Here is a 27,318-nt window from a genome sequence, read left to right on the forward strand (position 1 = left end):
TTAATATCTCAAGCTCTAAAGGATTCTCGATCACGGATATAGTCATATTCTTCACCCTTGACCAGAGTAACATAAAGTCGTTGATGATCATAAACAAGGCTATTCACATACATCCATATCTCGAAACTTGTTCCGGAATAAGTCCAAGACAAATCAAATAAATAAGTCCTTTGTCATCATACAAGTCATTAACAAGTACAAAATTTAAAAATATTATATTAGCAAGAACACAAATGCATGATTTTTTTTCTATTTTCTAATCCTTCACTCTAAATGTAACTGAACAGTGCAATTGCTGAGAATATAATATATTTCTGAAGATTATCTGCACTTAATTCATCTTAGATATTTCTTGTCTGGGGAGCTAATGACAGATTACTCCTAAGCGTTGTTGCTGCTTCCATTATATAAACATACGCTCATCAAATTATGTTAAAAGGCTTCTTTCATAATGATTGCTGGAATATGCAGCAAATAAAGCACATTAATGACATCAAGAGTTACATAGTGGCTTTTTGTTTTTTCCCTGCGGATACTTTGAAGAGTTGCAAAACTTCTCCATTAAGCAACTTGTCTGACCATGAACTTTATTGCAATGCATGTTCCCAAGTGGCTACTGGCATGGTAGAAAAAGAACATAAGAAAAGCACACAGCCTTGCAACCTTTTCTGTATACCACTTGCTCATCTTTTTCGAGTTTTTCCTGATTAGTCTGCAGATAAAAGCTGCAACCAGGACAGGATCATACTCGGCAACATGTGATATAAGTTACAATATGCTCCATGTATTTGACCGCACCATAGTTGTCAGCAACAGCAACTTGTTATATGGATGTTTCGTATAATCTGCCTCTTTGATGAGTATAACAAGATATCAAATTCTGATGTATATTAGTAATTTCAGAAGGTCAACATTCATGCAGTCAAAGATATAAGACAAGAATATCAACTATCTGAACATTAATCATTACAGATGATATCTTGGAAGGTACTTGCAGGTGTTAGATGTCCTCTGAAACTAGAAAGTAGTATATCTTTGCTAAACCATGAATCTCATACTACACAAGAAACAGAATATTAAAAGATCAGGGTTACAAAGTTTGTGCTTGAACTGAAAGAGTCGTGCTGAAAGATTCTTTGAAATAACTGTGCACAGGATACTTTTTTCTTTGAAATAGTTGTGCACAGGATACTTTTTCCTTATTCACTAATGATGCTACTGTTGCGACACCTGCATTCCTCCAAAGTTTACTTGTTACGTGAACAGCGATATTGAAAAGAACAATTCAACATGTATGGGACTGCAGACCTGATGGCAACCTACCAGACATGTACCAAACACTCGAGGAAGCTAAAAGCTACCAGGAACAGCCACAAGCAACAAAACGGCACAAAACAGATTAAACAACAGCTGCATATCTTCCAGTAATATGACAAACCTTACATCCCTGTGGAAGCTGACTTCAATCTGATGATAATCTGCCATCAAAAGACTGACTCATGTAAGGAATTCCCTGGAAATATGTGACTTTGATTTTACAAAGTACACCTACCTTTGTATTCTCATTTTCACCTATGTAATCAGATAACCTTTTTCCCCTAACAAGTTCCTTTCCAGCCCACCATAGTTGCATACCATCATGATGGTCACTATCTAGAAAATAAATGATAGCTCGAGAATTAGAAAAAGCAAATGGACTTCTGTATGATATTATCAGACAATACAACAGCAGCAAAAAAAATATAATCTCAGATGCACATCAAGTTAACAAATAGCAGTTAGTGTTTAGACAGGAAAGTTAAGGTTATAAAGAACGATAAATGAGTACAGGTAAAAAAGAGATAAAATTTGTGAAAACAGAGATTCAGCCATAAGATTATGAAGCTATGCACAGAAAAAGAATTCTTAGTCCAAAGGAGAAGTCACAATTTAACTTTATTTAAAAGGTTGTCTTCCAAAAAGATGTTACGGCAAAGCTATTGCAATAAACTAGAAATTCTGAAATGCTCAAAACTACACATGCATGTGCATGTGTGCACGCGCTTGTGCGTGCACACACCCACAGAGAGAGAGAGGATTTAAATGTGGATACAGTAACGATTAGCTGAGGGTCTGGAGCATTTCGTTTTGAATTGGCCCAAATTCTAGTAAGATATTTTGAGTTGGCCCATTAAAGTTTAGTTTCAATCAAAATTCTCATACAATTCTATTATGTAGAATCTGATAATAATTATCGATGTTCAAAGTCCTTCAAAATTGGGAGCTTACGAGTAAATTCTCAAAGTTCCGGAATTCTCATACTTATGGTTCAAACAGCTACTGGGGTTTCTACTCATGCGGCCATATGTTGGTGATAACCTCATTTTACAGGGCAATTGCCCTATATGAATGATAAGATAAGCACTGCACCCAAGCAGAAAGTTGTCATTTTTCTCTCCATGTTAACATTGTTAAAGGTAAGAGTCTAGGTGGTTCCTGGTTAACATCTCTTTAGTGGAATAAGAAAATGGGAAATATGACATGGGAATTGCAAATGTGGTTCCTGTTTTTTTTTTTTTTTTTTTTTGGTAAAACCGGCATTCATATAGCTCTTACATGGGAATGCCAATTTTAACTTGCATATGATACCTTTACCTTAGTGATGCCTCTCAAAAGCAAGTGCATGTCATTGGAATCATCTTCGGGTGGTTGAGGTTGTGATTGACAATAAGTAGTTCAATAAAACGTAAGCTTTGATAAAATTGTAAATGTGACGTAGAAGGTGGTAGAAAGCACTAAAAGAGCATGCATGTAAAAATTACCTGTCAGAGGTTTTCGGTGGCTCTAACTCATAACAAGTGGCCCTTATTAAGGAAGCTAAACATGGGAATGTGATATATATACTCATTAATAAGTTTTAAGTAGAGTTGGCCCCTAAGAAGCAGATCTGTTTTATGTTTCTCAAGAAGGACAGTTCACTTTTGATCTAAGGCATCTAGCTAGCTTCTACCTTCCTTGCATGTCCTTCATGCATTACCACACTTGAAATGACCATATAGGAATCGTATCTGAAACTATTTAATGCATACATCCAAGAACTATGGTGAAGTGGAAGGTTCTTTTGGTAGCAATGTTGGCATGAAATCTTGAGATGAGGCTCTTTCAAATAAAAATTTGGTAGAGTATGGAGCATTCCTACATAAAGAATATAATATTGGGAAGCATAGTACTCGGATTAGGTAAAGGTTGGATAGTTCATAGCATCAAGTTATAATTTATGATAGGGAGATTATCTCTTGGTTTCCAAATTCCCAATTCACTGCTCTTGCTTTGAACCCTGTGAATGATTTGTTTGGTACATTGTATAAATACTATGTTATGACATCAAATCTGGTGAGCTTTCCAAACTTCTTATTCTTGAATAGCAAATAACTTCTAAAATAATTGTTAAAATGAATTTCAATATCCTCTTGTTCACTTATCATTGTAAAGTCATGCTACTCTTTCCCTCCGCCAAAGATCACTAAGTTCAGATAATATGCATTGTTAGTCCCAGATTTTACTTCTTCTAGCTATACTTCTAGCATATACATACACGAATCAAGAAGATCTCCTCTCAAAATGTTATCATAGGGGAGGTGTGCTACTCTTTCTCTACCCCTTCACAATCCTTTCAAGGTAAGTGTTTTCTAGTTTATACAATTAAAAATAGCATAAAAGGAAGAAAACTATGTTACTAAACTAGCCTTCCTCAAGTAGCCTATCATATCCTCGTTAGAGGCCTAAAAAATAAAGCATCTCCTATCGTTAGTATGCAACCTTCAATTGCCAAGACTCTAAAAATATCTATTTCAGTAGACAGGGCTGGCAAAATAGCTGGTTGATTCTATTATGCTACTTCCACGGTGACTGAATTTCTTTAGGACCCATCAGGGAATGCAATGTTTGAGATATTGGACAGCCTACCATTGGCTGAGAGCTTGCCAAGATATGGTTAACTGGAATTTTATTACCGAAGGTGACTTCAAAAGGATTGAATTCCTTCATGGCCCTTTGGGATTTGCAATGTACTAGGCATCTGAGCCCAATATCACACCAATTTTTTTCTTTCAACCAGGTGGTGCAATAACAATAACGGAACTGGTGGAAATGTTCATCTTCATAATCTCAAGCCCATTCAGAATGCCATCAGGCCAAACATTAGGCAAGTTTGAAGGGCCAATACTGATACGAAGCTTACTGGATGCATCACTAGCCGCCAAAAAAAATCCATAAAAACATGTGCAGCCAATGTTTGGAATGAAAGTTGGCTAAGAACTTGCCAAGATATGGGTGTGCGGAAGTTTAACCACTGAAAATGACATGTAAAAAATTTCATACAGCTAAGGTGAAAAAGGAAATAGCACTTTAGGCTTACAAACTTGTGAAACAGGTTTATGAGATCATCTCAAGCAGCCAGACAGGTATCCAACTTTTAATGATAAATATTCATGTTGTGCAGACTAGTTAATAATGATGATTCCTATACTAGTAAAGAATACTCTGGGACGTTATACAATTAGACCTAATGTATTAGATCCTTTTTGTTACTTTTTGGGCTAATGCTAACCTAATAAAATGTGTGTTTTACTCTCTCTTAGGCATCCTCCATGATGTTCTTGCTACCATCTATCGCATATTTTTACAAATTTCAAAAATTATCCTACTTTTGACAACAAAAATGAGTAAAAGTTTACAGGCACAGGCTGAATGCCATCAATGCAAGGTGTACAAAGTTTCTAGTTGGTAACACCTCACCGGTGACGACTTATAATTAGGTATTAATGGCATTGAAAAAAGAATCCCTCATTGAAATTTCATTTTAACCAACAAACGAATAAGAAAATGGATGATTTTTTTTTTAGTAATATATGATCATGAATAACTCAAATTAATGCATAGCACGTGGACAGCATTCTAAGCAATATATACAGAAGAAGTACCAGAAAAGAATTGTGCGAGATTTAAATCAGACAAGCTCATCAGTTGAGAATTCTTGACTTCCTTCTCAACGCTCTTAATATGTGCTCCGAGGGCATAAGGCGACAAGAATCGTTTGTACTGAACCTGGTCCTGGAACAAAATTCCAATCTTTCAATGAGTGCTCCTGAGACAGCAAAACCAAGAAATGTAAACTGACTGCTACTCTGCAAGTTTTTGCCATCCCAAACTTTCCATGCTTTTCACTTGTATTTGGACAAAAAAAAATGAAAGAAATATACACAATAGGGATCTGCCTTATAAGAATTAGAACGATGAAGCTAGAAAGGAGGAGGAGGAGAAGAAGAAGAAGATCGTTTTGAATCTGACCTTAGAAGCATAAGCCTCAGCTTCTGATAACGTTCTCTCCAGAGCAACCACGGCATCTGGATAACTTTCTGAAACAGAAGAAATAGGCATCCATCAATTTCTTCTGCTAAACAGTAAAAAGCTTGGAACTTTAAAAGCAAGGGAACCGCAAAGGTTTCACAATTTTTTTAAGATAGCTATCAGACCAATAATAAGTTGGATTGAAGAGGAGGGATTTCCTTTTCGCTCTTGAGAATTCTTAAAGCAGAAGAAACCAAGCGAAGAGAAAGAATAGCAGGTACCTCTGAAAGCGTCGTCCGTAAGGGCACGGCGTCTGAGGAGGCGGGAGAGGGTATGGATCTTGGACTGGAGAGCGGAGATGTCGCAGATGGAATCGGCGATCTCGTCGATGGTCGAAGAGCAGGGGCACTCGTAAAGGAACTCTACCGACTCATCCGCCGCCTTCTTCACATTAACCACCACCATCTTCGTCTTCTTCTTCCTCCGTGCCCTCTTGGGGGCAACTTAATAAATGGGGACAGCCCAGTGACCCGCGCAATATTACATAGACCAGGTCCAGTGTGCCAGGCCAAATCCCAAGGCGTATGTACGGTGAATAGCAGGCACCCAAATGAACAGTATAAATAAGGGGGTGATGTGGCGAGTGACTATTGGACCGGTCCACGAAGCTTGAAGAATTAGACCAATGACCCAGCCCCGACAATAAAAACAACATAACACATGGTTCTTGGTGCCATTTGCGCATTCTATCAGTAACCTTGCAACTTCTCTTCTCGCTAAAAGTGCGAGATGGAAATCCCCATAACCATTCGATTGAACGAGTGATCTTGGAAAATCCACAGCAAATGTGCCCTGCTCGAGGACACGAACTTCCCTTACGCTTGTTCATTTGTTTCTTTCTTTCTTTATTTATTTTTGAGCCGTGCTGCTGCTTTCAGAAACTCGAGGTTATCATGTGGATGAACATGCTTGTTATTTTCAAATAGTCTTGACTTGAAGAGGGGGATCAAATCAGAGTTGCGATGGTTAATTGTCCATCATCGAAAGGCTTTCCATCATTTCGGCCACTGTCGCAGAACATGAATGGCGCGAATTCGGCGTTGATGGATGCCGACTTTTTCCTGTTTGCTGCACCAGGATCTCCCTATGACAATAACCACGCTCGATCTCAAGGCTGATACTCAAGTTTCAAACTTGCAATGATGGTGGACAAGCAAGCAATTCAACTTAAGTTTATGAAATCATATTTTTAGCCGATCTGGACATCTGATCCAACTTAAAGCCTGTTTTTAAGTTGGGACACTGGAGATTTTTATTATTATTATTATTAAATGTTCTTGGGAGAAAGGATTAATATGTCAAACCTCTTTCTGAAATTCATTCAATTCGAATTTTCTATGAAACAACTTAAGTAAAACTTCGCCCGACCAATCAGCCCAACATGTACGACTTCTTTCTTTTTAGAACTGGGACAGAAAAATGTCTGGCCAAAAATCAGGTGACGGAGGCACTAGAACCCAATACCAACCTTCAGTGACTCTACCAAGGTTTAACTAAAAAATTATTATGAAACAATCTAGCTCATCCACTTTTTGCAGTTGGTTTAACAATGGCACACAAAACTGACTATTATTTGGAGTCCAAGAAATAAAACAAGCTTCATGCATTTTCGATCAATACTACAAATGAAGGACCCAGATTCTCAGGAACCACACTTCAACCAGACTTTGGAACATAATCTTCCAGAGTCCACGGTCATCCGTGCACTCGATTATACATGGATGATCGGATTAAGTGGATCATCCAAGAACAAGTGCTCCAGTATACATATTCCAATACAGTCTCCACAATTGTGTCAAATATGTTTTTAGAGTGGTTGAAAAAATGGGTCATTGTGTCCATATAAACGTATCTGCAGTTGTTTTTGCTTCGGAAGTTCTATACCTCAGGTGCTTGTGGTACCCAATACCATCGCTTTCAGTTCTGGCATCTTACTCTCTAACAACTCTTTTTTGCTAAGAATCCTGTCAGATGTACAGTCTTCTTCCTGCATGGCAGAACAAGCAGATGTGACACATCAAAATAAGTGTCCTAAAATAAATATTTAAGTAGACCAAACCCCGAACACCCCCCAAGGGAATCAAAGTTGCTATATGATATTAGCTGCAAAAACTCTAATAGTATTATGGATAATAGAGTAGACCTTAAACTTCACCAGAGATGAAATTCAAACAGGACATTCGCCTGACATGAGAGTACATACCACATGAAAAAATACCTTCAGCAGTGATTAGATCTGCTTAGAGTAGTATTATGGGAGGAAAAAAACATGTCATGCCTAGTACAGAATACAGGTTGTTGGTAGAAAATGAAAAGACTATAACCTAAGGGGAAAAGGGTGGAACAAAATTATGTATGATCATGAAACAATTGTAGGTTTTTTGTGTCGGAAAAGAGAATGGATGGACCAATGAACAATTAATTCATGGATGGCATAGTCTGCATTCAGAAATGGAAGGCCTAACAACAGCAATACTATTCTTAGAATGTTTTCATTGTGCATGAAATAGTCTCTAACTCAACCATACTGACAACAATCCAAAAAATATTGTTAAAAGAGTAATTATTGAATATTACATCCTTGCAGTTTATAAATTGTAGAAAATGCACACATGTTGCATTAGATTAAAAAACGAACAGATATTATAAGATAAAATTTAATATTATATGATAAATCTTGAAAAAAGAATCTAATAACACATGAAAACCAAATGTCCAACAGCAATCCACTAAGGATAGAAATTATTTTAACAAATGGATTGTTCTATTTGTTTTATACAAGGATAGACAACTCAGAAGAAGCAAAGGAAAACTCAAATGCAGAAACGAAATAAAGTAATATAGACGGTGAGCATCAAGACAATTGCATGCATTGTCTGTGCCTTTACTCACATCTTCAGTTGCGGCAGATTGTAATGCTAGAAGAGTAACTGTAGCACCATGATAATCCATCAAGTTCTTATATGTTGAATCTGGCAATTTATCCTGCATTGATTCAAACAAGTTCCTGTAAGTATAAAGAATCAATTGGATCTGCCCAACAGAGAAGTGTAAGTATACAATAAATCTATCTCTAAATAATAAACTTGCTTGTTCAAGTACATCAAGCATTAATTGTAATTTAAATTGGCAAGCATCATATATTATCTAAACCCCCGAGATTGAGCAAAAACAGAGAAATTTCATGGCATGCAGCAAGTTTAGGTCTCAAATAGGGCTGGACTCAATTTGGTGAATAACTTATTTTGGAAATAATCAAAACTGGCTTGTGTGCCTCCTACATGACAAGTAACTTGAGGTTGAGTTGTGTGAATTCATGAGCCTCCCTGTGTAACAGACCTTGTTTCATAAAGCCTCAGAGCCTTTCCTTAAGGTGTGAGGCATCAAAGATCTATTTTGTTTAATAAAATTGGAAGCGTCTCTTGGAATACATACCTTCAATCGAGTAACAGCAGCAGAAATGGCCCTTCCAGGTGCTTGAAGAGCCTTGTTATATACCTAGAAAGATATTTTGTATAAAAGGTATTCAACCTAAATTGCACAAGAATGAGGAATGGAAAGACAAAAGCATTTATACCCAACTGACCTGCAAATATAGTAGAGCAACAACCTTTGGCAAAAGTTTGATTGGATCAGTTTCTGAAGAAACTTGTGATGTCAAGTCCTAAAGTCACACCACCATGATAAGCATCCATTCCAGAAGCATTACAGACCACCAATACCAAAAAGCATGTCGCCAAATGAAAATAAACAGATACAGGATGCAGACAAGGGTCCTCTCAGAAGCATCAGAATTATATATACGAATAAAAGCATGGCACCACATGAAACATTGATTGAAACGAGATGTAGCCATATACAATGATCAAAATGCAAATAAATTTGTAGGTCATGAACAAATAGCAACTGCTAAAATAATTTACATAGAAAATGTCAGCAGACACTAGAATTATGACCACACTACTAGAGAGAAAATATCTACCAAGTCTAGCAGAAGAGCAGCAAATTCAATGGCAGATGGTGGAAGGGAAAGGAAAAATCTAGCTAACAACATGACCAACAAGTTATAGACAGAGGATTCAACATCTACATGCATGTTCAATTTTGGTTGTCTGCCAGTTATCCCATGATTATCCATGCAAGATGCAACCATCTCTGTTGTAAAGGAAAAGCTAGATACTGAGTTTCAGAAAGCATAACTAACAGATAGCCCATCCAACCATCAAAACATGACTAACAAGTTCCAGACAGAGGATTCAACATCTATATGCATGTCCAATTTTGGGTGTCTTCCAGTCATCCCATGATTATCCACGCAAGATGCAACCATCTCTTAGTTGTAAAAGAAAAGCTAGATACTGAGTTTCAGAAAGCATAATTGTGTTATCAGCACTAATAGAGCCCGTGCTTAGGTTGTCTTATAACAAGTCAAGACAAATCCAAAATCATCATAACCACTTTGAGATGTCTGTGAATACAACATGTATATTTGTAACAATAGGTACTACTTTTTGACAGTTACTGCCGAGAAACAAATTATCCATCAAATATGTGACTCCCCAAGAACATATTTAGGAAATGGATGCAATTTGGTTTTCCAAAACTGGGGTGGTGCAAGAGAGAGGCCAAGGAAACTGCTAAAAATTTATAGGAAAACAAACCAGCAAATGTGCTTTTACATGTGAGAAAATCAGGGAGACTACTGTCAACATCTTTCTTGTATCCCACCAGATGGTGATTCTCCATGTGTTTCGTTTGCATTTTCACATGTTTTCTTGCACTGTTTGCCACGTAACAGGAAAAACTTCTACCATTCAATTCTCACTACTGTATCAAGTATTTTTTTTACCTCCACATACTTCCCTATATAGCAACAAAAATTTGAAAGCTAGTAACTACAATAGTTTATGCATGCATATAAAACATACCACACGAAACTTACAAAATAGTAAGTATATATGTTCACATTCAAACACATGCGCAATGCACAGAGCACATATTAATCAGTAGATGAGTAGGACTACTTAATAAGGCTGTTTGCAAGATAGTAAATAAAAACAGACCATTTGCTAGATCTGAACAGGTACACAAGCATACCTTACGATAAGAATGCAACATTGTCCTTTCTAATTTTTTATCAAGCTTCTTCAATAGCAATCCGCTGCATAATGACACAAGAGTACTTAAGATCCAAGGTGATAATAGATGCTCAGTATCTTTGACAAACTACATTGAATTGCTATTACCTTTCCTCTGCTAGAGCTCTGAATGCAGTCATGAATGCATCCACTCGCTGCCATAATCAAAGCAAACAGAACATTAAAACAGATGTCTGGAAGTTACTAAAATAAAAATGTTGTGAAGGTGCATGTGTAATATTGTCATATTCAAAACAAGTTTTAGTGATAAAAGCACAAGGATGAAATTGTTGCATAGAAATCTTAATTATGAATAGCACAGCCCCACCCCCCCAAGTAATCAATCCTTAACTGTTGATATCACAAATGTTGCATCATTATAACAAAACCTTTAATGAACCAAAGTCCAAGAAACAAATGGTCAGTATTCTTTACGAACACAAGCACTTTACACTAAGGCTGCTCGCTCTCACCTTTCTCTTTACATTGATGAGGGAAAGCTTTGTAGATACTTAAGGACAAGAAATCATTAATAGCATATACAATGTCCACTTCCTCTTACAATATGCAACAACCTTTTCTTCAATGTCTAAGGAAGCTGTATATAGATCTCTGAGCCTTTAATCTTTCTCATTCAGATATATGCCATGTTTATTTCTCCGATAAGGGAATGATATAATATATTTTTGTGATGCAGCAGAACCTTGTTCTTTTGGTTGGCACACCCCTCTCCTCAGAGCATGCAGCGGGGGATGTTTTGGGTTCAAATCTAGGTGGCATTTGTACAGTATCTCTTACACACATATGTACAAACATATGTACACACATACACATGCAGATAAAGATATAAATGTCTAAAAATTTATACGTATGTCTATGTGTGTACATACACATTGTGTAAATATATGAACTATATGAAAAAGAAAGAAAAGAAAAGGAGGAGAAAAAGAAAAATAAAAATAAAATGAAGAGTTCAGTGGGCCGAAATGGGCCTAATTCCGGGGCGGGCTTCAAAGAGATTTGGATTTAGAAGCCTGAAGCCGGGCTGGGCCCTGGTCCGAGCTAAATAATTTTTAACCCAGAATTAACTGAACCAATATGCAATTGACCCAGACCTGAACCAAAAATTGGGTCAGATCTGAGCCAGTATGCAATTGACCCAGACCTGAACCAGAAATTGGGTCAAACCTGAACCAGTATGCAATGGACCCAGACCTGAACCAGAAATGGAATCAAATCCGAACCAGAAATTAGCTTAGACCAGAACCAGAAATTGAATTGGGCCATGGGCCTGAACCAGAAATTGAATTAGGCTATGAACCCGAAAATGAAATTGAGTCCTAAGAATGGGCTGTAAATGACTTTAAGATTATAAATAGAAATTAAATATGCAAGTGACATGTAATTTAATGATCTTGTTAGGTATTGGAGAATTGGCATTTGGTGAGCAAATGTACAGAAGTGTGAGCATGTACACTCACATATACCTATACACACATATGTGCATGTATATACACATGCATGCATATACATGCAAACAGATACATATGCATATTTGTAACCGTACATATACATACATACATCAATATACACATACACAAGTGCGCTATGTGTATGTGTGTCTATATAGACAAATACATCTCTCTCTCTCTCGCGTGCTCACACACATTCTTTGTACATATGCATGGATGGATGGATGTATGTACACATACATAAAATATATGCCTGTGTACCTACATAAACACACACACATCCATACATTTGTTATGATTGATCATATCGTCCAGAGACTTCTAAACAAACCTTTGCGATGCTTTGGGAAAACGTCTTGCACTAGGGTGGATGATTCAGGAAGCAATGAGTGACATACTATGAAATGAAAAATTCCAACTCCAAATCGTGTTTCTCCTACATGTTGTGAGCCACATAGGCAACCCACGTCATATGACTACTTGGATGAAGGAGAGGAAATAACCAGCACCACGAAGATGCCAGCAAAGGTAAATATGCCAGAGATATTTTGATATCTGCTCTGAAGGTTAACTAGGCCAGAGTTGACCCACTTGTTTGACGATGATATTTTTAACTTGTGAGGCATTTCTATCATGTCATGCTAAAAAAGTAAGAGCAAGGAAAACCAGAGTCGCTCTAATGTACGTAAGGGGGCAAAATTAAGGTATGTAGTCAAGAAGGAAATAGACACCAGAGGAAAAATAATAAAATAAAAGGCCAAAAAATAGCTATGTGAAACTTATGACGCTTCATAGATGAGTGGAATCATCAAATATGAGATTTACCCATATCCATTGGTGATCAAAAATAGGATAGTATTTAAGTCAAATATGAACTAATTTTTAAGGTAAAACAAGCAGGAAGGATACAATTTTGCCAATAAATGATAACATGATGGGGAAAAAAAACATAAGAGATGATATGACCAAGTGAAGTGAAGATTGGGAAAGTCTAAGTAATAGTGAAAGGCAGCACTTTGGAAAGGAAATGAGAAGTACAGCAGAGACCTTTTGAATTATGGGTAAAGAGTATGGACTATGGGGACTCCAGAACTAAGCCTTTCTATTAGATGATGGTGTCACAATATGCAGAAATTTGTCCAAAATGAAAGTTTCAATAGCATGTGCAATCATCTTATAACCCAAATCTTTATTTCATAAAGCAAAATAAATATAAACATGGTTGCTAGAAGATTAGAAATGCAGTTGCTGCCCAAGGTGCATAAACTGCATTGGTGAAAAAGAACTGTAATTTACATAAAAATAATATTGCATCTTGATTGCATTCATTATCATTTATAGTGGATGATTCATGTGTACAAGAACCACATGCCTACACCAGAAGTTATTAAATGCAGGATTTAATTAGAGAACTGAGTTGATACATAAATTAATCTTGTTAGTTTCAGAAGCGTAATAGCGTCTCCAGATTGATGGTAAATAACAGCAATTTTCTTAAATTTTCATTAAGCAAAAACATTATTGTTCCAAACAATGAAACTTTCCTCATTCAAAATTATTTGTTTGTGCAAACTCAAGCTCTAAATTCCAAACAATAGTAATCTGAAATCTGACAAGATCAAAACTTCTCTGAACATTAGTCAAGAACTAACCTTTCCCTCCAATGCTTCAACCGCAGCCTGAGCCTTAATTGACAGAGAATCAGGCAAACCTTTTGCCTATTTAAAAGGGGGAAAAACACTTCAACAACAGTTTGCAACCAAGGTGGAGAAACAAAACAATTTGAACAGTTAAAACACATGCAGATACACCCAACATGACAACCAGAAACTGATAGAACTTCAAAATGCTGGAAAACTCCAAAAATGTGAAATGCTGAAAATAATAATGTTAGAGGGAAATTGTCTCAGACCAGAGATGTACGGTCTACAGAACTCAGTGGCAAAGATTCCAGGTTTTGACGATCTTCAATTTCTATTCCATTCTTCAATTTGTTATCCATGTCCTGAAAAATTTACCAGTTAGGCATCAAAATAACCCAAAAAATCTAAATATAAGAAATAAACCAGCGAGATCTTGTTGCCTTTGCAGAACTGATGAAATAATACTACTCTTGGTCATATAACTAAGATTCAGGTAAAGGCCCTTAAACCAAAAACTTCAATGCATGACTAAAAAATTTTCATATTCATGGTCTCAGAACATTCCAAGAGTTTAACAAGATAGAAATCAGAGAGTAATGGGTTCAATTCCAGGATGGTGCATTGGTCACACCCCGCTGCATGGGTTGGCGCATCCTCAAAAATCTGGATCTGGGTGTTCATAGTATGGGTGGGTCTCCATCCCTTTTCCTCGAAAAACCATCTTGATAAGATTTTAAAAATTTATAATGTATACTGAACAAAAAAAATTGACAGAAAATGCAAAAGAAATGAAATAAGATAGCAAACAGGATAACTGACTCTCTTGATTTGCTTCATTCAATAGCTAAGAGTAAGTCCTTGGATTTGAGCACAAGCTAACAAATGCAGACACAGGTTTGAGATCACATTAAGTCCAAAATAGATATTTGCTTTCTGGATCAAGGCAAATAATAGCAGTTGCAAGACAATACAGTGTTTTCAGGTGACCCCCAAGAACTTTACCAGGGTTAACAGAAGCTTGTCAACAATGGAAGCAGCCATTGTTTTGAGCAGATGCTTGTGTAAAATAACCTGGGAATACATAATATTAATCAATTGTATCATCAAAAATGAGTATGACCACAACATGAACAACTGATGGAACTTACGGAGGTTGAAGGATCATCCTCAAAAAGATCAAGTGCTTTCTCATGCAGCTGCATATCCAAGAACGCCTGTAAACCACATAAATGCCAGCAAAATAAAAATTAGCATAAAGGAAAACTGCATCTGTAATATGATTGTTCCAGAAGTTGGACGCAATAACAAAATTTATTGTAACAGAACAAGAAAAAAATGAGAAGCGAACCTCATCTAGCTGCTTCTGCAGATTATCAAGCAACTGCCTCCTCCTTGCAGCATTCTCCAATAGCAATGTGTTTCTTCTTTTTGTCCACGACTCAAGCAGCATAGGCCTCAAATAAGAGGACAAATGTCTCACCAATGCATCAGGATCCTCAGGATCTAATAAACCAATTTTATCAGTAAAAACAGATATGAAGTAGATGCTCATACATTCATGAGTAGATGATAAAGCAGACAGCAATAGCAATGAGTTGTTCAAACCTCCCAATTCTCCCAGATCTGGGGCAAGTGTCAATATCCTCTGCACTATCCATTCTTCAGATATAATATTCAAATTATCCTCTTTCACCTTATCTGAACCTTTCTTAATGCCAGATTTTGCACCAGAAGTATCCAAAGAACTTGCATCCTTGTGTTTCCGCTGGTTTTTCTTAACTTTAGTAGGAAGACTTTCCTGGTTATCAAGTTCATTTTCAAATGTTCCCGCCTTTGCAGGACCTGAGTGTCTTCCTCGTTTCTTCTTTGATCCTTTTTCAGAAACACTTTTACTGCTGCCTAAATTGTCACCAATTTCTTCTGACTCAGAGTACTGACGAGAACTGAGACCTACCTTGGGTTCATTGGCTGAACGCAAATCATTGGATAACCCTCGACCAGCAGGACTTGTGTAACTAAGTGTATCCAACTCTTTCTCCATTTGATGAAACATATCCTACTCAATAAATGGGTATGGCAAGCATAAGAGTCGCAATTTAATAACAAATCTAGAAAGATTCTTCAGAAAGTAAAAGGCATTAATATTTTTAATTGTCATCAATATATCTGAAATATCAGTTGCAGTTTGAATATCAATATGCCTCCATAAGCTTATATTAGAGAAAATGGAATTGACTCTCTCAGAAGTGAGCATTTGTAGAGAGTAAAATGGTGTTTCTTTTTGTAAGTATCATTTGTTCTTATGTCTGTTGCTTTGATTATTGGGTGACATTAGTCATATAGTGCCAATAACTGGTATCCTCTTGGTTAATTTTTATATGATATGCAATGATAGGTCAATGTTATTCATGTTTTCAGCTCTTCACAGTTGTTTTAAATAATTTCATTCGATAACATATAGCATTTAGAATTGATTAATAGTGGAAAATTGGAGTTCCTAACCTGGATTGACTACATTTTATGTTGAATTCCCTGTTGACTGAACAATTAACTCCCATCCCTGCTTCGAGTCTCCACTTTGTAATATCAGGCCCATGTATAAGGGCATGCAAAGCAGGAGTGACTATGTACAGAAACAGGCATGATGGTGTGCAAAACAAAAAGCCTGACTGTGGACTGAACATAAAATGCTAAATGAGAGCTATATGTAAAACAGCAGTCAAATAAAGGATCACATGTCAAATTCCCTTAATTGATACAAGTGCGTGCATGCTTCCATATGCATTCAAGTCTATAAAACACTAGTTCTAGATGATTTAGGATGCCAATATATAGTATGCAAATTCCTGAAAGTTGAAACCATGCCTCCTTTCCACTATAAAGCCACAAAATGTTGCCCAGTCATAAGGATGTCTGTCAAAAGGTTGCATCTAATTTCATTATCTGTACCAACGTTACTCTCCTCTCTTTCAATTTTTTCCAGAAATAATCTTTGCTACATTAAATCATTCCAATGCAATAATATGAAACAGAGGACTGCAGAAAATAATAGCAAAGCTTGTAAAATAAAGGGCAGCTCTGCATGACAACTAGTCAAGCAAGAAGTGGTCCTGCAATGACAGCAAGGAGGTAAGGATACATCTGCAATCCACAGTGGAAAACAACAGGCTTCTCCATAGTAAAAGTGGAGATAAATTTGACATTTGTAATCTAATTTCACCTACCTGAGCAATGTGTATCTGTAGCAGGTCCCGCTCTCTACTGACTTCTATAAGTTTCTTCAGAGATTCAAAGATAATTAAGCAGTCTAGATCTTATTTAAATCAACTCCAGCTCCAAATGAGCATACATTAATTGGTAGTAACATGATATATCATTGATGACTAACATATACTGAGAAAAGATGGATGAAAAAGTGGCACTGAGTACCAGAAAATAAAATTTAAAAAGAACTGTTCAAAACGATCAATTTTTGATCTATTTTAAAACACAACCTCCAAGCTTTCTATTGAGAGCTAACATCAGCTGGAGTGAACCCAATCATTATTGACTCACCCTAAACAAACCTTAGCCTATCATGGCAATATCAATTGCTTCTCAGAGTTAAAACCATATCCAACTCTAAAACCACCTCAAGTGATGTCCAATTATCAAACATCCTAAATTGAAAGAACTTTGATGAACAACAGAATCGAAAAAATACCCCATCAACCCAGAGATAACCATTACTTCCTTCATTCTGTCATGGATTATAAAACTAAGATTGTCATAGACCTGGCTTTTCCTCTGTGATGATGTATCAAAGACCTAAAACTCCTCTACTGTGTTATTAGCTTAATTCACCTTAGCTTGCATTTTATACATTCTTGTCAGTGTGTAAATATTAACCTTAAATCAGCCTTTATCAATAGCTTTTGCCAATGTGCATCCGTTCCGCAAAATTGAAGATGACCTTTGATCAACCAGACCTAGACATAGTCCAGCTACTCCTTTGGATGTCAAAGACATGATATAAAAAAAATAAAAATAAAAAAATAAAAATCTTTTGGCCAACAGACACTACGCCCTTCATCACATGGTTTATCATCACATGCTCACCAGCCACATGACTGGACCTGCTCCAGATTCTGTAAAACAAACATTATATATTTTTATTGTTTTCAAGGTTAAAGTACGAACCCAAAAGCCCATGGGTAATGGAGGCAAGGGTGGTCAGAGGTTACTGAACTACAAATCAGTTAACAGGAACATGAAATATATTATATAGAATGTTTCTCCACATGTCAAAGTGTCCAGACATGTCAACACATGGAAGTTCCAATTAGGAAGTGCTGCTGCAACTACTTGGAGCAGATATCCAGGACAAAAGGAAGAGTTGATAAATGTAAAGAAAGAACTTAAAATGAACAAGCAACAGTCTTATTGCAGTTGAAAGACAAAGAACTCTACTTGGTGTTCTGATATCACGATAGAATGCATATGCAGCAGTAAGTAGGTAAACACAACTCTATTGCACAATGCCATTTTTCTGATACATTAACTAGTCCAGGTTTAAAAAGAAGTACAGACATATAAAATAGCTACAGTGACAAAAAAATTATGTCAAACTATCAGGAAATTTGACCAGATATTAGCAGAGGAAGAAAAAGCACTGCACATATATGTGAAACAGTTGCCATATTAGATGCTTCATACAATTATATATTTCACTTCCAAATGAAAGGTAAATGAAAGTAGCAAGAAAAATATTGCATACCTAGAAATATGTATATATTGCAGTCCAAGTAATAGCAAGCATACATGCATTAAAACATACAGAACAAGTACAAACATGAACAAAATCATGTCGGAGTATGCTAATGAAGAAAATTACTTCCAACATCTAGAAGATGATAATACATAAACAGTTTGACTCATAATGTAGCTAGATAGCAATATTCAATATAAAATGATATCACAACTAGCAGGCTTTATAACCTCACCTTAACATAGATACTGCTAAGAAGGCAGGATTCTCCCAGTATTACTGCTTTTGAAGACTGAAAAACAAGATGTAGAATAATCAACAAATAGCATCATTATGAAAGTCAAACAGCATTAAAGACACCAACCTTAACGGCTCTCTGAACAGATGGACAAAGTGACAAAATCTTAGAGACATCCTGCCCTCCAATATATGCTGGTAGAACTGAAAGGATATCTATCCTGCAACAAAAGTAAATGTTTTATACTTCCATTATGAATATAGGAAAAAATTGAACATGATAGAACCTTATTTATGCTTTTAAATAGCTTCAATAGCACAAACTTTGAACAAAGAAACGAATTTCAATACAAGACTGTGAACTTATACTTAAGCCATTGGTGTGTGATGAACCTCAACAAAGAAAAACCAATACTCTTGCCAGATTGGGAAAAGTCGACTAGTTTTACTAGTAGATCTAGCAAATTTTATATATTAACAGTGACACATTATACCAACTTGACACTATATGGCAAATGTGAGATACATCCATTCTGCCTAATATGCATCACAGATGTACCACAGTTTAGGTGGATAACAACATCAAGCCCCACTAACTCCACTCACAATATCATACACAGAATAGGCATGCATTAACACAACATACTGGTAAAACGAAACAAAAATTCAGTTGCATGTGGTTATCTCTGACTGTTAGTGCTTGCGAAGATCTAAAATAAGGAAGGTTGCTGCAACCTCAAACGAGTTCAAGGAAGCTTTGGATCAGAATGTGCAGATACATTGGGGTTGTGGCAAGATGACTAGATCCATGCCAATCACAGATAGTTGGATAGGGCTTGATGATTATAGTAATGGTTAAGAACTCAAGATGACTGGATAAAATCACACACCTAAATCTTTTACAAAAATGAGAAATAGAAACATCTAATCACAATGAAGATTGAATTTTTTTTCTTATTTAACACTTATGAAACTGTCCAAAAATTCTTGTTACGATTTAAGTGGGAAAAAACATCTCACTCCTCTCATACAATAATCCTGTTTCATCCCTGAAAATGTATCTTACATGATCCTATTCCTAGTTCTTCTGTTTCTGTACACCTCATGTGTTCAGATATGAGCAAACCATCTATAGTGCCTTTTTCTTTTTTTAAATATATTGTCTCCTTTGTTTTCAAGGGTAAGTGAATCAGATGGCTAAGAATATTGATTCTCTTAGTCAGAATGAATGTGCAGTTAGGTTGTTTCTTTGGCATTATTAATTTATGGAGCCTGCAGTCATATTTGGCCTGTTGGTAGAACTCCCAGCAAATATAAAATGGTCAGATGTACATATCTATCTAATCAACTACAGCCTTTCATGTTTTGACTACAGGTTCAGAGAAACAAAACCTTGACTGATATAGATTACCACTTGATTGACAATAAATGAATTTCCAGTGATATAAGAAACTGGTTTTCAGAACATTCCAAAAATATTTAAAAAGTTTGTTAACTGGTAAATTGCTATCAATTGTTATTTGGTGTAATTCTTTGGTCGAATGTTTCCATTATACAAGCATAAGGACTTTGGATGGAATCAAATAATACTAAAGATAGTTAATTTGTGTACCTCTAGGATCAGATGATTAAAATGCCATATGACTTTTAGTGCTGCATCTAACTAATCACCATCAGTCTAAAGCGACCTTTCAGCCCAGTAGGTCAAGTCATTGTTGATTTAGACTCCATTAATTTCAGTCTAGTCCCAAGCCTGGTTTCCATCTATGACCAATGCATGTACATGTAAGACTAATTATTAGAGATGAGACCCCTTATAAACCAGGGATGAACTGAAAATGAGCAACCTAGCTTGAACTAAGGATATGCATAAACAAGATTTCAGGCAGGAAGGCAGGCCAACTGGTACCTGATACATGTAGACAAAATGATGTGATAAGGGGATACCACATCAAATATGAAAATAAACTAATTTAATTGAAATTTGCAACAGACTTTGATGTATAAAGATAAAGGTTGTTTCCTTTGCCAACTTGAAGCATGTTACTGGTCATAAGCTCAGCTCGAGGAGAAAGTTTTGGTATTCAATATTTGGGAGAGAACAGGATGACCAAAAGGATGCACAAAAAGTAAAGATACAGAGGATTTAAGAAAAGAATCTCTAAGAATCAAGAGAAGAAAAGCCAAGCACCCAAATGCTAAATAACCAAGATATACAGGGAAAACAACAAGAAATGGGTACAAACAAGGATAGCATGCCATATGAAGTTATACACCAAAGATTAATGGATCAGAGAGAACCTAAAGTGCATGAAAAAGAACAGTCTGGCCCAATTAATCCTACATGACACCCTAGTGCTGCAAAGAACGACCAGAACCAACAATAAGATTTGAATGTAATCAAACTATGCATAAGAAAAAAGAATTATTCCCAGCAAAATTGAAGAAACAGAGGATCAGGGTTGAGCTAATCAACAATTTTGGTTAGTTTTAAAAAAAAACAGTCATTCAAAATTATACACTTATGGATCTAAAACGTAAAAGAACACAGAATTATTACAACAGTTCTGAAGGGCTGAATGACTGGCAGACAGTGCAAAATCCTCAACTTTGTCTCAATAAATCCATCAGAAAAATAGTTAGAATGCAAACATCATGTGAAATCATTCCCTCGATGCTACCACGATGATAAAATATGATGATGAAGATTGTCAAAGGAGACCAACCTCTCATGATGAGTTTCCTATACTATTGTGACAAACGAAGAGATAGAAATATACTGATGTTCTGATGACATTTAAGCAGATGAAGTTTGCTTCTTGTTCTTTGTTTGAAATATACTGAGCAATCATCATTAAGTATTACATACTTTATGCTACTCATAAAGAGCCCATAAGGGATAGAATTATGCTATCGGATATGCCAAGCTACTTTGGTGCAAAACCATCTTGAACAGAGAAAAGAGACATCATGTACCATTTATGTAACACCAAATATATTTAATTCAAAAGAAAAGTAAACAAAGGTATGCTGTCTTCGTAGCAGGCCCCGTACCAGTACCAATATATTATTGTATTGCTACGTACGGTACAGGAGCCGGTTGAGCATACCGACACTCAAGACGCCCTCTATACCGTATACCGATTCGGTACCGATATAGTACAGTACAGTCGGTAAGCATGCCGACCGTATCACATTCCTTGAAGGTCACCATTCCAATGTTAATTACGATCCTTACCAGTTCCCATGCTCAACAGCATCCTCTATAGCAGCATCCAACATTTCAACCAATGAAGGGTGAACGAAAACACCATCTAGTGCAATGCCTTCAGGATACCTGGACTACATTGGAGTGCATAAACACAATGGATTACAAGAGCATCGCAAAGATGCATCTAATAAATAATAACGAAGGTTTTTCTCAATCTGGTTCTAGAATAATATATTATGACAGGAAGAAGCAACAATTGTAAGCTTTTCAAATACCTGCAAGTACTGTTTAGGCTGAGGCATCGCAAGCTTGTGAAGAACTTCATAGCTGATGTATGAATTCTGTAATCCAAAAGATTGTTAAAAAAAAGAAATCCATTAGATCTCTGAGTAAATTTATGCATTGTTCCATATACAATAAATTCTCCCACAAAACAAAAGATGCTCTAATATACTTACAGAGATTTACTGGCACATAAACACGATATGACATGTTAACCAGAGTATTCATTAGATCCTATAAAAGAATTGTAAATATTTTCTGCATCTAACAGATGGAAGATCAACTATTGGCCATGTACTCAATTCATGCAGTTAATCAACAATGAGTTATTTGATCGAAGAAGTGGTTGTTACTGGTCATACGAATATTTCAAAGATATTACTTAATTAAAGGCAAATAATTTTTAAGAAGAATGGTATGAGGTATGAGTGACTTGAGTTCAAAAGCATGAATTGGGCCCCACATATATAAGTAAGGCTTGTTGGCTATAGATGTGGCTGTAGGACAATATCTACTTTGACTCCACGAAGTGGCTGTAGGACAATATCTACTTTGACTCCACCTATCAACAAACCATCCTTAACTTCAGCTGGCCGCAAATATAGTTGATAACGGATCTCCAACTTAGGCCCCTAACAGTCCATATGAACATTTTATTATCGAATTAACATCAAATATGTCATGGAAATTAAAGAACTATAACAAAACTCCAACTGCCCCTAAATACCAAACAAATGAAGACAGGCCTTGTTCCATCCATATGGGGTATGCTTTATGAATTGAGAAAGATTCAAATTATAGAAATGTTTCAGAACCAGCTCTCGACCTGTCTATGTTTGTATCAGTTTCCAACCTGAGACAGCTTTGCGAAAGAGAAAGGCTTACCATGAAACCTTGTGGGCAATGCAGCAAAAAGGGATATCAAACATCTAAATCCCACATTTCAGCAATTAAAAGAAGAAATTAATCATTCAAATTACAGCAACTATGGAAATCTAAGGTTAACAATCAGCTATACTGCTATCTAGCTTCCATGCACGCATAACCCATAATGTCTAGCATGGTTTAGTTGTCTTGTTACAAAATTAGGCAAATCAGAAATCAAAGAAGCCAAACTTCTTATATTATGAACATACAATGTTCACCCAAAAACCTAAACTAATAATAATCTTTGTAAAAATATATCTCATACACCCAAAGCAGTAAAAATCTGATTTAACAATGGTGCATTTACACAAAGTAAATATCTAAATAATATGAATTGGAAATAATGTGGATTTTCCAGGCAACGCTAACACAAAGCCATGCTGCCAATTTCATTTGTCAATTTCATAGCCAGATTTTTTTCACTAAAATTAGATGCATTTTAACAAATACAAAAAAATTCTTCGGTACTTTACCATAAAAAAGGATGAAGTGCCCACATTACACACAAAAAGATCGGCAGATAAATAAATAACAAGACAAGAGCCGCAGATGCCTCAAACCTGTGAAAAGAAAGAATCCACACTTTCCCTTTGAGCATGGGCGAAAACCTAAAATTCAATAAAAATTATTATGGATAAGAAGAAAATACGGTAAGGAAAAAGTGTATTCACAGGAAAGAAGAAAAGGCTTACAGCTGGTGTCCATTGCACTCCTGCACGAAGTGACCCAAGAATGTCCCCCTCCTTCAGTAGCCCATTAAATAAGGACTGAAAAAATACACCTTCAACAGACACGCCATTAGCACCATCTATATCTTGCAGTAGTTGCTGCAAGGAATTCCAAACAGCTGGTAAGTTCATCGGAACCGTGAGACCCCTTGCAGCACCACGAACCATGGCAGTAATACGTGAAACATATGCTGGAGTATACAACTGTCCACCTTCTAGTCTTCCTTTTACCTAGGCAGAGGATAAAGAACTAGTTGGCATATGCTGCTAGAATTTGGGAAGGAAGGAGTATATTCAGGGCAACATATAACAGAAGGAAATATATCACACATACAATTGTGATAAACTGTCTCCCCCCCAACACACACACACAATATATATATATATACATACATCTTAAAAAGAAAATCCTCATGGAGACACAATAATGAGGAACAACCTAAAGATATTAACAATCATGAATTAACAATCTTGTAAAAGAAAGAATACCAAGACACAAGGTCATAACAATTTTGTAAAAGAAAGAATACCAAGACCAAGGGTCATCCCAATTTCTCACTCTATGTTCTTGTTCATCAACAGTAACATGTGTGAGTGTGTGCGCGCACAAACACACCCACACATAGAGGCACACGCATGCACACCCGCACCCACACACCCACACATAGAGGCACACGCATGCACATGCACCCACACACACACGCACATGCAAGTGCACGCCCACACACGCACGCACCAGCCCGCCACCCGCCCGCACATGCACGCGCACGCACCCACTCACACCCCCACATAGAGGCACACGCATGCACACCTGCACCCACGCACACCCACGCACACACGCACATGCACACACATGCGCGCGCGCATACACACACACATGCACACATGCGCGCGCCATGCACACACAAGCGCACATCCGCGCGCACACGCACTTTTCCGCCACCCGCCCACACATGCACACGCACGTGCGTGCGCATGACACACACACAGATGAAACCAAGAGATTGCCGAGCATCAACAGCTAAAATCAAAGCATTTGAACAAGATGAGAAAACGTAAGCATAGCGACTTGACCTTCTACCATGTTGCCGCTATTCAGCCAACTGCACAGCGATATTTAGGACACTCATAGTTCAAATAAGCTTTTGCAGTTGCCAACATGTTCTGCTTAAATTCCACCATGCACAATTCCAACTTTCATCTTCAATATAATAACCAATAAAATGGGATTGCTTCTGACTTATCTTCGAGCTTGAAATGAGTTTAGACATATATAGAATAACAATTGCATCACAGCCAGATAAATCATAGCCCTGCAACAGGCAGTGAGAATTGTGTCAAGAAAAATGACTTGCCTTCAACCATTATTCTTGTACCACATGGGAATTACTTACTTCACTTATAAGAATGATGACAACTTGTCCTCCTGTCCAATGAACCTTAGCTTCTTATCAAAATATGTACATCAGCGACGGTTGTTTGAAAATTAATTGTTTTTTATATTAACCAGATTTGCTTCTATGGTCCTCTTTTTTATTATTCTTTTGCAAGGTTAAGATCAAATTTTCTCCCAACAAAAGATAAAACTGAAAAGGACAACTTCTCATACTTATAAGCAACTTACAGTTACAGCAGCAACAAATAACCCACCCCTTTCATTGCCTAAATTACAGTTTCCAACTTTTGTTATTTGTCCCAAATCATCATGCTTTTTAAGTTTGTGTTGCGAATAAAACCATTTTAATTTGTATTACTTCCAACACATATACAATTAATAAAACTTTATTATCTTAACAATATAAGAAAAGATAAATAAAACAGCATTCAGATCCAACAAACTTTTCCCTGACATTTTCTTCAAGGGCTTTCTCATCTTTCTTACAGAAAAAGGGGGGGAAAAGTCCAAAGCTATGTATCTGTTAACACCAAGCCATGCAATTGATGCAACCGATTCTCCTGTTTAATATGAGATTTCTGGTTGATCATAATATTATCTTGCATGCTTAAATATCATCATATATAAAAAAAAACATTAGCATAATATAATCAATATCAAGAAGAAAATGAGAAAAAAAATATCAGGCAAAATTATAAAGTTCACTCACAAGTGTTCCAAGACGGGGCTCCAGAACAGACACCACCAACTCCGAGCCAATATGCAACTGGGCAGCAATCTCAGCCAAAGAGATCTGACTACACTCCTGCAACTTCTCATTTATTTCCTCCGCCACGGAATCCCAGTAAGACTGCGAAATAATCTCCCCATTAACCAACATTAGACGCGCATCATCTGATACTATCTTCTGGGCTTGCCTCTCCACATGGTACAGATCAACTCCAATAGCATCAGAGAGATCAATTACAGATACACGACCAGACTTCTTAACCTCCACCTCCATCTCCAGCCTCAACTGATCCTGTTACAAAAACACCAAGTTATCAATCACAGTGAGAGGATCAAGCGCTGAAAGCTATCAAGAATCGTTCTTTTTCCTATTTGGCCCCAAAAGAATGCAAGATTACGGGAGAGGGGGGAATCTCCCGCGTGATTTGAATCGAATTTGGGATAACTGGTAGTATCGAAGGAGGAGGGAAGCCACGAAACCTATCAAGATTTGTTCTTTTTTCCTAATCAGTTCCGAAAGAAAACAAGATGAATGAAAAAGAAAGAAATTGAATTTGAGATTTCTGGTCCGATAAATAAAACATGATTCCGAGGGGAAATTAAAGGAAATCTTTTTTACATAATTGAATTGCAATTAGTTATCTGGCAAAAATATTGTCGTAGGAACCCTAAAAGAAAAGGAAACCCTCGAGAAAGAGGAAGGGAGGGAAGGGGTTACGGTGGTGATGTACTCCTTGCCCGAGACGGTGTGGAGGAGGTCGAAATCGATGAAGCGGAGCTCCTGGAGCTTGTTGACCAACTCGACGACGTTCCTCTCGGAGAGGCGGACGCTGGACTTGACCTGCTGCGCCAGCTCGAACTGCCGCTGGAGTTCGAGCAGCTCCGCGTCCATCTCGATGGATCGATCGGATCCCGCACCAAGGCCAGCAACAGAGAGAGAAGGAGAGGATGGAAACCAGGAGGGTTTACGTTCTTTCTTCTAATCTCACAATAAGACCCCTCTCTTTATAATGCGAGAAGCCTCGCGTTCGCTTGCCGCAATTTACAACCGAAGGGGCCATAAAAAATTGATTGTGTTAAGTTTGAACGGATGTCGGTGTTGCTGTTGCCGATGTTAGTCCAAAACTTAGTGTATGCCTTTTTACATATAAACCCCTTGATTGTGTGTAATATCATATATAAGTCTCCCCTAAACCAACCACTGATGACACCCAATTCTTTTTCGCTCCAAGGTTCACCTCGGCCTGTCTGCCATTTCCGGCTTTCCGTAGGTAACGAAGCTTTTGTTTGTAAAGCTTTCAGAAACAAAGTTTTTCTTAGTAAAATTTAATTTTTTTGGTAAATAATAAAAAATTATTTGATAATTATATTTTTAAAATGCTATGAAACTTTCACATCTATTTAATAATTAAACTAAAAT

General features: G+C 36.9%; 2 protein-coding genes across 7 annotated transcripts; both read right to left on the reverse strand.

Moving 5' to 3' along the window:
- Positions 1–638: 638 nt before the first annotated feature.
- Positions 639–5,919, reverse strand: LOC103721901 (uncharacterized). Of its 2 annotated transcripts, none has more exons than XM_008812283.5 (6): positions 5,610–5,919; positions 5,329–5,396; positions 4,962–5,091; positions 1,553–1,653; positions 1,439–1,478; positions 639–845 (listed from the first exon to the last, which is right to left on the reverse strand). In XM_008812283.5, the coding sequence occupies exons 1-5, from the start codon at positions 5,791–5,793 to the stop codon at positions 1,440–1,442; spliced, it is 522 nt and encodes a 173-aa protein (XP_008810505.3). In that variant the 5' UTR covers positions 5,794–5,919; the 3' UTR covers positions 639–845; position 1,439. The 2 variants fall into 2 exon arrangements, with proteins under 2 accessions (XP_008810505.3, XP_088569637.1); XM_088713511.1 differs by having other exon boundaries at positions 639–851.
- A 1,057-nt stretch (positions 5,920–6,976) lies between these two features.
- Positions 6,977–26,932, reverse strand: LOC103721900 (E3 UFM1-protein ligase-like protein). Of its 5 annotated transcripts, none has more exons than XM_088713508.2 (21): positions 26,617–26,905; positions 25,879–26,190; positions 23,738–24,004; positions 23,606–23,653; positions 22,112–22,177; positions 21,864–21,967; positions 20,927–20,983; positions 18,753–18,846; positions 18,624–18,680; positions 15,247–15,697; positions 14,990–15,144; positions 14,790–14,855; positions 14,644–14,712; positions 13,911–14,003; positions 13,651–13,716; positions 10,635–10,681; positions 10,486–10,549; positions 8,975–9,052; positions 8,824–8,886; positions 8,281–8,373; positions 6,977–7,375 (listed from the first exon to the last, which is right to left on the reverse strand). In XM_088713508.2, exons 1-21 carry the CDS (start codon positions 26,788–26,790, stop codon positions 7,274–7,276), a joined length of 2,526 nt encoding a protein of 841 aa, XP_088569634.2. In that variant the 5' UTR covers positions 26,791–26,905; the 3' UTR covers positions 6,977–7,273. The 5 variants fall into 5 exon arrangements, with proteins under 5 accessions (XP_088569634.2, XP_088569635.2, XP_008810500.3 ...); XM_088713509.2 differs by having other exon boundaries at positions 26,630–26,879; XM_008812278.6 differs by lacking the exon at positions 20,927–20,983 and having other exon boundaries at positions 26,617–26,932.
- Between the last annotated feature and the right edge of the window lie 386 nt (positions 26,933–27,318).

Source organism: Phoenix dactylifera, chromosome 17 (assembly GCF_051530095.1).
Source record: "Phoenix dactylifera cultivar Ajwa chromosome 17, Ajwa_hap1_PhDact_Kaust_v1.1, whole genome shotgun sequence".
Classification (NCBI taxonomy): domain Eukaryota; kingdom Viridiplantae; phylum Streptophyta; class Magnoliopsida; order Arecales; family Arecaceae; genus Phoenix; species Phoenix dactylifera.

Excerpts from the sequence above, each read along its gene's own strand:
- LOC103721901 (XM_008812283.5), bottom strand. The coding sequence starts at position 5,793 with ATGGTGGTGGTTAATGTGAAGAAGGCGGCGGATGAGTCGGTAGAGTTC. Across the intron at positions 1,654-4,961 it reads TCTCGCACAATTCTTTTCTG|ATAGTGACCATCATGATGGT; the intron begins GTACTTCTTCTG and ends TTTATTTTCTAG. Across the intron at positions 1,479-1,552 it reads GTGAAAATGAGAATACAAAG|ATTATCATCAGATTGAAGTC; the intron begins GTAGGTGTACTT and ends TTTTGATGGCAG.
- LOC103721900 (XM_088713508.2), bottom strand. The coding sequence starts at position 26,790 with ATGGACGCGGAGCTGCTCGAACTCCAGCGGCAGTTCGAGCTGGCGCAG. Across the intron at positions 10,550-10,634 it reads AGAGCTCTAGCAGAGGAAAG|CGGATTGCTATTGAAGAAGC; the intron begins GTAATAGCAATT and ends GTCATTATGCAG. Across the intron at positions 9,053-10,485 it reads TGTTGCATTCTTATCGTAAG|GACTTGACATCACAAGTTTC; the intron begins GTATGCTTGTGT and ends GTGTGACTTTAG.